This window comes from Prunus avium, chromosome 2 (assembly GCF_965620075.1).
Source record: "Prunus avium chromosome 2, drPruAviu1.hap1.1, whole genome shotgun sequence".
In the NCBI taxonomy this organism is placed as follows: Eukaryota; Viridiplantae; Streptophyta; class Magnoliopsida; order Rosales; family Rosaceae; genus Prunus; species Prunus avium.
The window spans coordinates 28,798,450-28,813,105 of NC_142285.1; the positions used below are offsets into that span (position 1 = coordinate 28,798,450).

General features: G+C 36.2%; 3 protein-coding genes and 1 non-coding gene across 4 annotated transcripts; 2 read left to right on the forward strand and 2 right to left on the reverse strand.

Annotated features, from left to right (window-relative positions):
- Positions 1-116: 116 nt before the first annotated feature.
- LOC110757370 (haloacid dehalogenase-like hydrolase domain-containing protein Sgpp) lies at positions 117-3,590 on the reverse strand. Its single transcript, XM_021958960.2, has 5 exons — positions 3,295-3,590; positions 1,513-1,627; positions 1,263-1,417; positions 701-962; positions 117-596 (listed from the first exon to the last, which is right to left on the reverse strand). Exons 1-5 carry the CDS (start codon positions 3,462-3,464, stop codon positions 423-425), a joined length of 876 nt encoding a protein of 291 aa, XP_021814652.1. The 5' UTR covers positions 3,465-3,590; the 3' UTR covers positions 117-422.
- A 469-nt stretch (positions 3,591-4,059) lies between these two features.
- On the reverse strand, positions 4,060-6,931 carry LOC110757372 (endoglucanase 14-like). Its single transcript, XM_021958962.2, has 6 exons — positions 6,758-6,931; positions 6,139-6,552; positions 5,739-5,825; positions 5,435-5,587; positions 4,987-5,268; positions 4,060-4,377 (listed from the first exon to the last, which is right to left on the reverse strand). Exons 1-6 carry the CDS (start codon positions 6,920-6,922, stop codon positions 4,060-4,062), a joined length of 1,419 nt encoding a protein of 472 aa, XP_021814654.2. The 5' UTR covers positions 6,923-6,931.
- Positions 6,932-9,907: 2,976 nt separating this feature from the next.
- Positions 9,908-9,981, forward strand: TRNAV-CAC (transfer RNA valine (anticodon CAC)). Its single transcript has one exon. It is a non-coding gene; the product is annotated as a tRNA-Val (tRNA).
- A 1,257-nt stretch (positions 9,982-11,238) lies between these two features.
- Positions 11,239-14,435, forward strand: PYRD (Cytidine/deoxycytidylate deaminase family protein). Its single transcript, XM_021958972.2, has 3 exons — positions 11,239-12,372; positions 12,951-13,249; positions 13,486-14,435. The coding sequence occupies exons 1-3, from the start codon at positions 12,004-12,006 to the stop codon at positions 14,093-14,095; spliced, it is 1,278 nt and encodes a 425-aa protein (XP_021814664.2). The 5' UTR covers positions 11,239-12,003; the 3' UTR covers positions 14,096-14,435.
- Positions 14,436-14,656: the final 221 nt, after the last annotated feature.

Below are 14,656 nucleotides of genomic sequence, written 5' to 3' on the forward strand. Positions count from 1 at the left end.
TCGTGAATTTTACAGGTAACTTACCTTGTGATTTACTTTAACCACCATGACCTGCAACTAAATATAATCTCATCCCACCTTGCTGCCTGCCAGTTCCAAACAATCAATTTCACATCTGTAAAATCGGTGCTCTATAAATAATTGCTGCAACTGCCAACAAACAAATGGAAATGGGACCACTTGTAATAATTTTCTCGTTATGGCCCTCCTTGTACAACTAATTAAGAGTATTATCTCAAAACTAACAAAGAATAGGATAACAATTTTCTCGTTATGGCCCTCCTTGTCCAAATGCCTGAGCACTACACAGGAACAGAAGTAGAAAATGGCTATTTATCTTGAAATTTACGATGGATTGCCTTTCACACCTTTTGCTACTTATTATTCTCATATTTGATTGCCATTTCAAGTTGCAACTGTTGTTACATTGCCTTCCTCTCAAACTCTTCCAGTGCTTCCCACAATTTTGGGTCCTCAAAGTCTTTAATAACAAAGGCTGCTCCGGCATTAATCAATGATATCTCAGGATTCCTTGTGCCTAAGGCCACTACTGGCATTCCAGCTGCTACTCCAGCTTTCACCCCTGAAACAGAATCCTTAACAACCAAAAACAGAACACAGATGACTGCAAGGCATATCAAAATTTTCATGGAGAATGTTATTGCTAATGTTGGAAAGCACAGAATTCTGAAAGCCGAACCTCAAAGGCAAAAGCATGCTTGTGTGACACCTGAAGTGCTTGGAGAGCCTTCAAGTAAGGGTCAGGAAATGGTTTTGCTCGATCACATTCATCTCCAACAACAACAATTTCAAAGAAATTCGAGAGCTCCACCGTTGATATTAATAGCTCGCCATTTGGTCTTGGAGCATTTGTTACTGCAGCCCGTTTCAAACCTTGATTTTCAATCCATTGGCGCAACTTGTGGAGGCCCTTAACAGGTTCTAGTTGTTCAGATGCCAATCTGCATATATCACTCAGTAAATCAAGCTCAGACCTGGTCTCATTGGATAAGAGAAAATGAAACAGATCAAGCATTGTTTTTCAGAAATATAGGGTCGTCGCACTGGTCCTTTCCATTCATAATTTGTATTGACAGAAAACTATACTGGAACACTTAAGATTGAGTATATAGTCGAAAACCATATTTCCAAAAATTGATAAGAAAACATAATCCCCTATTAGTAATACCACAGCATTATGTACTGACAATATGAAATGAAGCATACAGTTCCTTCAGTTCGTGACAGTTTTTAGAAGTTACCTTCGAAACATGGCTTCCTTATCTTCAAAAAAATTTCTTGCTCTTTGGATATCCCACTCAGGAAAGAGGATACTACAAAGTTTCTCATTATGCATTCCACTTAAATTATCACTGAAGAATTCCTCAGTGATAGGAACCCCACCATTAAAACCTACCTGTGGTACACCAATGCATGAGTCTTGGAAGATTCTAAATGAGAGAGAGAGAGAGAGAGAGAGAGAGAGAGAGAGAGAGAGAGAGAGAAGTATACTTGTTGAAGCATTTCACAGTAAGCATAATAATGGAGCGGATCCGAATCACACAATGTTCCATCAATATCAAATAGAATTGCTTCAAGAGGAGAGAGAAAAGCTAGAGAAGATTTTCTGTCATCACATAATGGGAGGTGATTAAGGCCAGAAATAGAAAAACAAGAATGAAAATATAAAGAAAATGAAATTCAGATGCTTGTCCAGTGGTTGGTGCAGAATGAGCAGCATTGCTCGGAAAACTAGTAAACATTCCTTTCTGTTTAGACATATTACAGTTAAAAAATCTTGAACTGCTCAATAAAGCAACTGTGAAATTTCTTGTGAATTATGTTGACACTTGAAAAAAAATACATCCAGAAGTATCTCCAATACAATTATGTATATAATATGAAATCACTAACGGTAAAATAAGGATGAAGAAGACCCAGTTTTAACAAAGATCATAAAGAGCTTTGGATCTTTTGTTCCACTCAACCTTTTCTCTAGTCTCGGGTCTCAGCTATACTCAACTTTTGCTATGTCTAAGTTAGCAAAGTATAGCTCATAACAAGATAACCGGATAAAACACAACTTTTCTAAGTTAGGATTATGCCTTAGACCCAAGAGCAGAGTCCGAAGGGGTTACAATTCTATGAATGGACAAGAAGTGGACATTTTTGTTCAAACTTCTTGAACTATCCATTATATCAATCATGAAACTTTATACATCCCAAGCCTCCCCATAGTGCAAAAAATAACTTCACAGTTAAGGGTCTGCGGTTATACTTCAATTATATCAGTTTTGTGAGTCTAAAATATGATGAGGGAATAAGCATACTGCAACATATATGCCAAATCTGAGTCAAGATCTCACTCATGTGCTAGATCCATATGTATCAAATGGAGAAAAAAAAAAAAAAATTTATTTCAGAGATGGAAAACCTTTGAATTGCTTAAACAGACATCATCCCCCAACACCATCCACAAAGAAAAAGGGATGTTTTAGTCAGACCGAACTTTTCCAAAAGTTGAGAAGAGCACATTTAAATTTTAGATGCAGTTTGCAAATGCTGAAAACAGTTTAAACACAGAAAGCTTTAACATAAAGGTCTACATTTTGTTCATCGCCTAAACTCATTTTGGCCAAGGAACATTGAAATCACTCATTTTTCAACTACACGTCAATCGATGTCTAGCTATGAAGACTATGATCAGCTACCTAAATATTGACGAGGCATGTGAGTCACCCTGGAAAAGGCTGATGCAACCTCTCAGCTAAGAAATTTGCCAATGTACCCCAATATTTTTTTCTGAAGAAAGAAAAAGGAAGGACTTTCATAAATATTAAATGCATACGAACAAGGCTATTCTCAAACATATCTGGTTTTTAAGATTGGAATTCAAACTAATTCATTCAAATTAAGTTCATCGGATAATCTAAGACTACTAAGTCAAGTACGAACCTAGGGGACCCCTTTTTGCCTAAAACAGCTAGAAAGGAAAATGAAAACGAAATGTTCATAAATTGTGAACAAAGACTGCAATGCTTTCAAAAAAATTCACATTTTATCCTCAACCACTATCATTTGAATCATCAAGTTTATTATTTCCTATGGTGATGCATACGAACAAGACCATTCTCAAATTTCCTTGAAGAAAAAAACAACAGGGCCAGGAGATTATGCTTTGCAGAAGAAATAGCAGACAATTGCCAATTGACAGTTTATACATGCACTAAAGAACAATAAACATTGAAACGAACAAAATTCATTATGCCCAATAAATTAAATCAAGCTAAATACCTCTCAATTGGGTGAGCATTGGATGAAACGGAAGCCCTGGAAACAAAGGCAGAGCCTAATTGAGTGAGGTTTTGTCTATGAACTGTAGATTTCTGCAAATGGGTTTTGGGGAAGTGGTCAGAGAAGAGGCGGCGATACTGAAGAAGATGAGAAGAAGCAAGAGTTTGCATAGTACGGAATGTGAGCAGTGAGAGAGAAAAAAGAGTGATGCTACTCTATGCGAATGTCTCTCTCTCTCTCTCTCGAAAATGGATTGGTTGCCTTCTTTCGGCTCTGCTGATGGCCTCTCCAGTTTTATGGGGTTGTCATTTATAGGATTTTATTAATGTCATATTTTCTAATTTTCGGAAAAATTTAATTATATTTTTCTTTTTTCATACTTCCCAACCCAAGGATTTTTATCACAGGTTGTTACTCAACTTTTCAAAAGTTCTCATTTCAGTCCTATTAATTAGAATCAATCAATAAGTCCTTAACTATTTAAGGGGCTTGTTGCAAAAAAAAAACAAAAAAAAAAGACCATTTGTCATAAAAACGCTAATTAAGAACGCTAATTTACAATATATAAAATAAGTTATTAGAAAAGACGAGATAACACATGATATATGTGTCGGTATTAAGATGTTGGTAAACAAGTAACAAACATAAACCACACATGATATAATTTAAGCCACAGGACTTACATTGACGTAAAGTATTAGCCTAAAACCTTAAACTAAAATGTGGCATATATAACACACAAAATTTAAGTCGTATCTGTTTGACTCAGGCGAGTTTAGCAAGAACGCCAACAAGTGGAGCTGTGGAAACAGTTGCTGGTTCAGCCATTTGGTAGTTTGATCTTGAATCTGTGTAAGCATCATTCTCATCCGGGCCTCCGACAATTGCTCCATCCAGTACATTAGGGTTTGGTGAGTTTTTGTTGAACCAGGAGTCGAAGCCACCTTTGCATGAAACAGGAGCTGAATCTTTCTTGATGGAGGCAATGGATGCTGCTCTGTGGTGCACTTGAGTTGGATATTTTGGCCCAAATCCAACCATGAAACTCATGCCATGGGGGTTCGAACCCAAGATATAGTCCACCTAGTAAATGATGAAAATAATATAGTTAATTTAAGATTATCCTATATATGGGCCACGCTAATATAATCGGGATTCGTTTGTATTAGAGAAGCGATCAGTAAATATAGTCTAAATAGGAGCACTCAATTTTTTTATCTTTTTTTGTTTCATATTATTAGGGGCTGGTTTTTATGCTTGATTTCCTCTCATCATGATGGAAGATAATTGTACATAAAAAAAAAGAGATTATACCAAAACAAAAAGGAAGACATAAATGCAATTTCTCTTTAGATGAAAGTAGAAAAGTAAATGCAAATCGTATTGACTTTTAAAGAGATCTATTACTGGAAATTAAATATACCTAAAAATCGGGACAAAAAAAAAACCGTATGTAATACACAACTGCATTATAGGAAGACAATCCACACAAAAAATTACTTAAAAAAAATTAAAATCTGATATGATTTATGTTTATGAATGTATAAGTTGGAAATTATCTAAGGATCAAAGTCTACTTTTCCAAAACAAGAACCCCAAGTTTTGTTACAAGATTAATTTTGTTCTACCTTAAATTGTAACTAGATATATATATATATATATATACTAAGTAGAAAGGAAGGATAATCATACCTGCGATTGTGCCAGGTCAATAAGATCTTTAGGCTGGACAATGCCGCCGGGGCATTGAATGGGGGCATGCTTGGCGTTCAAGTATTCAGAATAAGCAGTTGCGACGAACACAGCAGTTGAAGTGTACTGAAGATTGTTCCATGGCAAAAACCACAACAACCCGCCAGGGGTCTTCTTCACATTGCTGTTGCCCTTCTGAATGCAAGAGCATATGAATTGCTCAGCCTGGCTCTTGTATTGGCTCCATGTGCCTGAAGACTCCACCTTGCCCTCCAACACAAGCTGTGAATATACCAAAAAACGTCTAAGGCATATAGAGGAACGTTCTCTTGCCAAATTTATAAATGGAACACCGCATTCATTTATTCGGATTTTGATTCATATTGTCTAACTAATAACATATCATATCAAACTATTTGACAAAAAAAAAATATCGCGATATATTTACCTTTGCAACAAGCACTTGTACACCAATAAACTTGTCATCCCAAGAGAACACAGTTCTTGCACCACCAGTATTGCCTGCTTGACCAAGATAATCCAGGTATGTTTTATCATCGGTAGCACGATGAAGCCAGGCAGCAGCCCACAATAGTTCATCCTGATCACAAAGAAAAATACACTAATTTTAATTCCCAAAATTTGTAGTTTAGTAAAATATTTGAACAAATAAGTTGATCGATCACGACTTTTTAATTGATTAATTAGCTTTGTTATTTGCATAAACCCTTTCTCATATATATATAAATTACCTCATATCCACTGCTGGAGTAGAATTTTCCTGCTACATTAATGCTATTCTGATAAACAACAGAGTGATCACGAGCAAACTCGAATACCTGCAAATTTTTTTAATGCAACAACAGATACAAAAGTAAAATAATAATTAGATATTGTTACACTGATTATATTTGAAAAGTAAAAGCACTGCATAAAAGAGATTTGTGAATAGAAAAATAATAATTAAGTATCTCAAATGTCTTATAATGATCACTATATATTAGGAAATGTTTTTACGCACTGAAGTGAAATCTGACATGATATGTTATCACACCATAAATGTCGACTCTTTGATCGGGTGAATTCTTATGTACAAAGAGTACGTAATAGGATGCACGATGTTTAATTTCGCAGAAGAGTTAGTAGTATTACCTCTTTAGCATGGGTCAAAAGTTCAGACGCATACTTAGAGTCTTTATCCTTGAAAGCAATGGAAGCAGCAGCCAAAGCAGCAGCGGTTTCACCAGCAAGGTCAGCTCCCGGATGCTGCTCATCGATCTTAAAGGTGGTCCGCGGAGTGGTCATGTCTTCGGGTCTCTGCCAGCATTCATGATCAGAATCACCATCGCCAATTTCGCCATAGAGGACATTCGGCGCAGCGTGTGCTTTGATCAAATAATCAGTGCCCCATTTGATGGCATCCAATGCATTTGAGAGCTCACTCTTGGCGTCAAGTTTGCTCCTGAACTCTATAGTACTCCATGAAAGCATTGTGATTGTGAATGCCATGGGAAATCCAAACTTGACATTGTCCCCAGCATCATAATATCCTCCCACAAGATCAACCTGTTATGTCAATAAATATATGGATGGTGACTTTTTGGTTTTTATGAATATGGTAAGGTAAGTATATTCGAAACCAGGACCTCAATATTAGAAAGAGAAATACCACTAAACTAACTATAAGAAAAAACATCGACATGATAGCGTAGATGCTCGACATAATATGGTTTATAACAAATGGGAGAATCAAACTATGTATTAAACTTACACCAGTATCACTACCATCTTTAAGCCCAGAATCTCCACGCCATTGCACTCTTTGGTTTGGAGGCAACTTTCCAGATCGTTGAGCCTCATAATACAACAAAGACTTGGTGAGAGCATCCCCATAGTCAAATGAAGCAAGCACTGAATTATGAGTCAATAGAAACATAGACAAGCAAAGCAAACCAAAGACTTTGCTGGAAGCCATGATGACTCTAGGGAAATATAATGAGGAAGATGAATGTAACTGCAAAGCTATAAATGGACAAACAAGGTTTTCAAATCTCAAATTTATAGTAAAATTTTGGTCCTTGAGGCCAATTAAAGATTGCTATAATTTTGATTTTGTGATATCTTTCCATAACAGAGCAGTCCCCGATTGTTACAAATATAACTGCAATAATTAAGGACCTTCTATATGTGGGGTTTGATATGGAAATTTCTTGAATATTTAGCAATGTCAATGAAATTATTACCAAAAAAATAAGTCAATGCAATTACTTGTCCTTTTTTGTGCAAAAATGGTTGATTTTTCAATCATTAACCTCAAATTAGTGGTCTAATCTGTTTTCAATTTTAATTAGGGAAATATCTTGCAATTGAATGCTTAAATTATTAAGACACGCGACTGATTTATTGAGAATATGACAATAAAATTGGATTATTCTAATGTTACAGAATCGAGAGAAAATATCATACAATTGGAACATCTCAAAAAATTACTATCTCGAACCTCTACATTTAGATATCGTATATTTATTCCAACCATTTAAATGATCTAATGATTTAGATTAAGCTAAAGGATAAGTTAGTAAACCGGTCTTCCATTTTCCACGTTGATTTTGGTTGCACCTATGTTGGGCGTCTCACATATCCTAATCTACTCTCTCAAATTCACCCTAGTGGTTGTATTATTAAGACGATTGAGATGTAGTGCCCATTTGGCATTTCTTATCATGATAAGTGATTTTTAAAAAATTTTGGGAAGCCCAACCCATTTGGTAAACTATGAGAAAATCAATTATTGTTAAAAATTGTTGTGAGAGAAAGCTATAAGGGAAAACAGCTAATGAGGTGCTTTCATTTTCTGATTATGCAGGAATCAGTTTCGAAGAGGCGATGGGTTTATTGATTATGCGGCAATCATTTTCTGATTATGCGGGAATCAGTACCAACAACACTTTTAACAAAAAGTTTACCAAACGCCAAACTGCTTTCTCGCACAGCAAATCTGACACCGATTATTTTCACAGCACAATAATGCCAAATTGGCCCTATAAAATGCGGGTAAATGTACAATATCTAAATGTAGATGAGGGCGAAGGCACATTGGGACCAGAGTGATCCTAGGCCCCTACTCGGTTGTTATTATATAAAAAAAGTATTGTGTTATTATGCATTTTAATATATTCTATGACAACTTGTGTATTCCTTTTGTTGCAATTGTGAACATTTGTGTTGGTCAATTTTTAATTTTACTTTATTCCTATATATATACTGTTTTGCTTACATCAGGATGACTGGATTTTAATTAAAATGCTGACACTAAAGGTGAAACGTCAGATCAATCCAATGCTATTGCAGCTTTGATATGTATTAATTGACAAAACTTAAAGCCACGTGCAGCAGCTCTTTGGTGTTTTTTTCACTTGCAAGTGGCTGCCTCAACTTTAATGATTATTGAGCTAATTAATATTATATAAAACTGAAAAGGTGGGCAGCTTAGGGCAGCCCAAGAGGTTTACTTTAATTAATTGTTCAACGCCTCCATCTTCTCATAAAGATCTTCTCAACATCTTTCTGACATTGACATCCCCATCACATCAGACCATAACCTTACAACTAAACTCATCCTTCCAACTTTCAAGTTCAAGTAAGTGCTATTTTAATTTTATTTATTTATTTATTTTACTAGTATTATAATATTTAATATCATAATTTTCGTTTCAAACCGAAAAATATCTTAATTGTGCTTGCTATTCCAATTTGCTTATCATGATTTCTTGACCAACGTTTTTCATTAGCGAAAGTTTTTTTCAAAAGAAAATCAAAGCTTGAGTTAGTGGATGAATGATTGTTTGGTTGCATATGATGAGGCTATTATGCAATGATTTCAAAATATGAAAACCAAGGTCTAAAATATCTATGGTTTTGGAAATATCGATGGTCCAAATATTGAGAATATTTGGTGGTGTGATGAGATGAGAGATACCAGTGGAAGAGAGAGTTTTTGAGTTTGACAAATTCCCCTCCATCATCAGCATGTAAGGTGATGATCTTAGTTTTGAAATAATTTTCAACAAGTGCTTTAAAGGTGGTGAAGGTAGAATGAGAGGGTAAAGTCATATGTACTTGGTAAAATGATAAACAAAAATCACATAGTAAGAAAAACCATCAATGGAAGAATACGGGGCAGGGCCCCAAACATCACTATAAAGTTCTAATGGACCATGGCTTGTAAGGGAAGAAGTACAAGAAGGAAGTCTATGGCTCTTATTACATTACTTTCTTGGTGTTGAGGTCCTTCCCACAGCCACTGGTCTGTTTCTCTCTCAGCAAAAATACATTCATGATCTCCTGATCAATGCCAAGATGGATGGTGCAAAGGCTGTCAGTACGCCACTCTCCACCACTGACTCACTTGTGCTCCATGATGGCTCCTCCCCAACTGATGCAACCTCCATACTGTAGTCTTGTTGGTGGTCTCCAATACCTAAGCCTTACATGGCCTGACATCTCCTTCTCTGTCAACAAGAACTCTCAACACCAAAAACATGGAAATTTCAATGGAAATATCGATATTGATAAAAATTGACCAACACAATGTTCACAATTGCAACAAAAGGTATATACAATATGATTTGATATATGTGATATATATGATGTGATGAATTAAAATGCATATATGATTTTTGATATATGTGATATATATGATTATGAATGGTTTGTATGAGAACAATTATGATTGTGATGAATATACAATATAATTTTTGATATATATGATGTTTTCGTATGTATTGTGAGTTCAAATTTTCAAAAAAAAAAAAAAAAAAAAAAAAAAACCCATACTACTATTTTCTTTTCTAAACGTATGATGGTGTTTCTTTTCGCTCACACCTGTTAAATAGATCAGATTACAAATTCAAACTAAGTTGTCTGGGTGGTGTAGTCGGTTATCACGCTAGTCTCACACACTAGAGGTCCCCGGTTCGAACCCGGGCTCAGACATTTTTTCAGTCTTCTAATTCTGGATATACCATTTTATCACGTCGCATCCTTGTCTTGTCTGATTCTTTTTCCATTTCTTTCATTCCCAGGTTGGCTGCCAACAGTCTTTGTCTTTTGTTTTTGTTTTTTTTCTTCAAATTTTTGGTGAGGAACACATCATTCTGATTGTTGCATTTTAAGGGAAGGATTGCAAGTTGCAACCACATCAATTTTTTTGGTAAAGGCTTTGCTCACTTTTTTCGCAACTCTTAGAATTTTATGAACTGAACTTGTTGTGGCAGTGATTGGATGAGGGCATTGAATGGGATTGCATTTGACAGGCACAAATTCTTATTGCACGTGTTATTTTGTGTCTTGGGTTCTTCATCTAGCGTACGCATATCCCAATTTAGTTGTTTGTGGGTTTGACAGTTTATGTTGAACTTTAGGTGTTTGACGAAATGCGTGTGTAAGTGTGTTGCCTTAAGAACATTGGAGTTTCTCTTTTGTTAGGGGGAAAAAAGAAGAAAAGAAACACTATTTTTGTTAATGCTGTGGTTTGGAGGTATTGTATTGTAGTTATGATTGGGTTTAGATTGAGAAGCCTTCTTAAAACAAGTCCCATTATCTATTATTAGAAGATATTGTCAGTACACAAGTGTTCATGCAGGAACCGTTTTCTGACAGGCTACTACTCCATAAAGATGTTGTTTATCTGGGTTTTAGTCTTTCTCTTTTGTTTTTGATTTATTTGCATTTGGCAGAAACACAATTTCTGAGAAAGTGAAACGAAGGTATCTTTACGCTGCTCGTCTCTTATAGTCAAAACGTAGACATTAAAGAGCGGAAACAACCCGAGAATCACTCAGGGCTAGTTTGGTATTGTTGTGTTTTTAAAAAAAACTGTTTCTACTGCGCTGCGAGAATAAGCAGCTGTGAATAAAAGCAGTTAGGCGTTTGATAAATTGTATTAGAAAAAGTGCTGTGAAGAGTCAAAGTGTTTGGTAAATTTTTATCAAAAGTGCTTTTAGTGTATATAATGACCAAAAAGAACATGATGATGAAATTGTCCCTTTTTTCTTTTTATTTTAATAATAAAAGGAAACCAACTTCACTACATATAATTTTTTTTCTTTTGTTAACACTTAACGCACATATTTTACCATAAATTCTAAATTATTATTGTAATGAAATTTAATAATTAATAAGAAGGGTTAAGTAAACAAATATATAAACAAAATTAAATTAAAAAAGTAACCTAAACATAAAAAGGAAACAAACCCATCCCACCGTACACCCCCACCCTTTCCCGTGAAAAAACCCAAAAATCTCCTTCGATATTTTCCTTCCTTCCAAACAGAGCTCACCACGCCATGATCATCATCAAGCCAATCACAATCAAATCTAGACCGAAACTTTGATTCGCCGGACAAAGCAGACGCTAGCTGCCAGCAATTGGGAAATATTCTCGTGTGTGCGCCGCAGCAGAGGATACAATGCGGAAGTCAGAGAGTTTCTGCTCTGCAAGCCAATTCGTTCATCAATGAGCTCTCTGTTTCTCTCTCTCTCTCTCTCTCTCTAGTCTTTAGAAGAAGTCCATCATCTTCGTCATCGTTTCAGGGATCTAAAGTTTTATATTTTCAGGTGGACTGGAGAATTTGGACTCGGCCGCGAACCAATTCGAACGAGATTCTATTCTTTCCTAAGGATATGTGTTGTCATTTTAGAAAGTTATTAGGGGCGTTATGAGGAATATGAAATATTCATTAAAGGACCGGTTAATTTTTGTTCAAAGCAGCTTTGAGAAGCAGGTCTTGGCTGCTTTGAGAATCTGCTGCCACTGACGCTTTGAGAATCTGCTGCCACTGACCTGAGTTTTTAAAATAAGTCAGCCTTTCTTGGTTTTACCAAACGGGTTGGAACACAAAAATTTTATTAAAAGCTGCTTTTTTATTTATCGCAGCAACCCCAAACTCTACCGGAGTCACTTTTACAAAATTTCCTAAATTGCAAAACTGTGTTCTGGGTTTTAAAACAAAAGAAATGCAAGTTCAAAGGCTTTCACTTCCAAGTTACACCCTCACTCCACCCAGTGTCTCACCATCACAGCAACTCTCCTCCAAGATTTTGAGGTTGAATCCAAATTCCAAATCTGGGTTTTGCAATTCGCTCAAAATGGTGTTCAAATCACCAACTGGTTTGAGAAGCCATGGTGGTTCGGTGGGGGTCAGGTGTGGAGTGGCACAGCAAGAAGATACTGATCACGGGTTCTATATGAGGAGATGTGTGGAGCTTGCAAGAAAGGCTATCGGGTGTACCAGCCCGAATCCTATGGTGGGTTGTGTTATTGTCAAGGACGGCAAGGTTGTTGGTGAAGGCTTTCACCCTAAAGCTGGCCAGCCACATGCCGAAGTAAACTTCTTTTCCTTTTTGTATTTTCTTTGTTTTAATTTTCCTTCTGAAATGTGTCTATGCAAGTGATGAATTGTTGTGCTAGAATCTTCAGTCACATTACTCTTTCTTTAGTTGCGTAGAAGTTAACTGACAGTCTGGTTCTTTCAAGTTTGGTTCTGTTCATTCTAGTTTTTTTCCCTTTGTTTTTGTTAAATTTCCACTGGTATTTTCTTTACAACCTAGTGGAACATTTAGTTGAATGGTTTGTATGAGATGGCAGTCTTGAATTCTCTTCCTATTTCAGTTCTTGCTATGGATGGTTTTTTTGAAAATAATCTGAAGTTCTAGAAGTTTAGTTTAGCTATGGTGGGGTCCCTCTGTGTGTGTGTGTGTGTGTGTGTGTGTGTGAGAGAGAGAGAGAGAGAGAGAGATCAGTTAGAACTTCGAAGAACGAAAAGAGAGATGGTTACTAAATGATTGCTTAGACTTATATAATTTACAGGTTTGATCATTATGATGATCTATGCCAACTTTATCTTCTGTTTTACATGAACTTCATCTGTTAATGAAAATTTATACCAAGTCAAATGTTTCAGGTTTTTGCTCTGAGGGATGCCGGGGATTTGGCTGAGAATGCAACAGCATATGTGAGCTTGGAACCATGTAATCACTATGGGAGAACTCCACCATGCAGTGAAGCCCTAATTAAAGCCAAAGTGAAAAGGGTGGTGGTTGGAATGGTGGATCCAAATCCAATCGTAGCATCAAAGGGGTTGGATAGATTAAGAGATGCGGGAATTGAAGTTACTACGGGTGTAGAAGAAGAATCATGTAAGAGGTTAAACGAGGCTTATATCCATCATATGCTAACGGGGAATCCTTTTGTCACTATGAGGTAAATTTATTCTGTTTGGATTAGTCAATAGTAAAAATACCATCATTGAACATTAAATTAAGTGGAAATCATGCCTTATGTCTTTGACTGTTGAGATTTGATAGTTCATGAATGGATGTTATGCTATCTTTTCTTTAGAATTTGCTAGTCATTTGTTACCTAAAGAATTTTCTGTTCATTTGCTGGTACTCTGAAGTTTACCATTATCATATTTAAGCCTTTTTTCTCATTAGCAGATACTCTATATCAGTCAACGGACACTTTCTAGATCAGCTTGGAGAAGGAGTTGCTAAGTCTGGTGGTTACTACTCACAATTGTTACAGGAATATGATGCAATTATTCTTTCTTCTTCCTCAATAATCGAGAACGTCTCTATTCCAGTATCCCAAGAAGCTGGAGCCAATCAACCAGTCCAGATTATAATAGCTAGGAATAGCAGTTCTCCAATCCAAATCCCTGCTCTGACCATTGAACCAATTGGTAAGCTAATAATCTTTTCAGACAAAGAGACAACAGTAGAACTAGAAAGAGCTCAAACAGGTATTGAAACGGTGGTGTTGGATCGGATAAATTTAGAAGCTATTTTGGAATTTTGTAACTCTCGAGGATTGTGTAGCGTTTTGTTAGATTTAAGGGGAAATATAGGTGATTTCGAAGAGCTTCTCCAAGACGGTATTGAGAAGAATTTGTTGCAAAAAATCGTTATAGAAGTATTGCCCCTGTGGGATGCAAATGATGGTGGGAACTTTCCTATTGCATTGAAGAGTCTAAGAAAAAGACTAGAAGTGAAGAATTTGAAGCCTAAGGTTTCAAGTGAGAATGTTGTGCTTGAGGGATATCTGTAATTTAAGTGACTAGAAACAGAAAATGAGATTTGACATGATCGTTTACATGCGATGCTGGAAAGAGATGGCAGGATTCTTAGGGAAGAGGGGATGGAGACATTGTGGGATAAAGTTCGTTTGTGGTCTTCCTTGCAGGTTTCAGTTTCTATACAATTTAGAGAATTACTATTGTTTGTTTTTGTTTTTTTCCTCCCCTGCGTGTGGGGGTTCGCCATAACCTAGAATGAAGGCTGGTTATTGTATTGCAGTTTACATGCTTTAATGTGTACCTGTTAGGTTTGGTCGTCAGATAAAAAGACACCCTGCCCTCTGCAGTACTGTAAAATTCTGGTTGTACTAATGTATTTCTTTTAATAAAATTTTGCTTCCTATAAAACAAGAACCAAAAAAAAATCTTGTGTGAATTGTTCATTGGGAGCATCACACTAAATCAAATGAGACCGAAACCCAGCTTCACGAGGTGTCAATTAACTGTGCAAAATTGTACATATTTCGACTTGGGGAGAGAGATCTCCTCAAGGGGAAGGGTGATTGCCACCATTACTTTCCCGTCCATTGGGT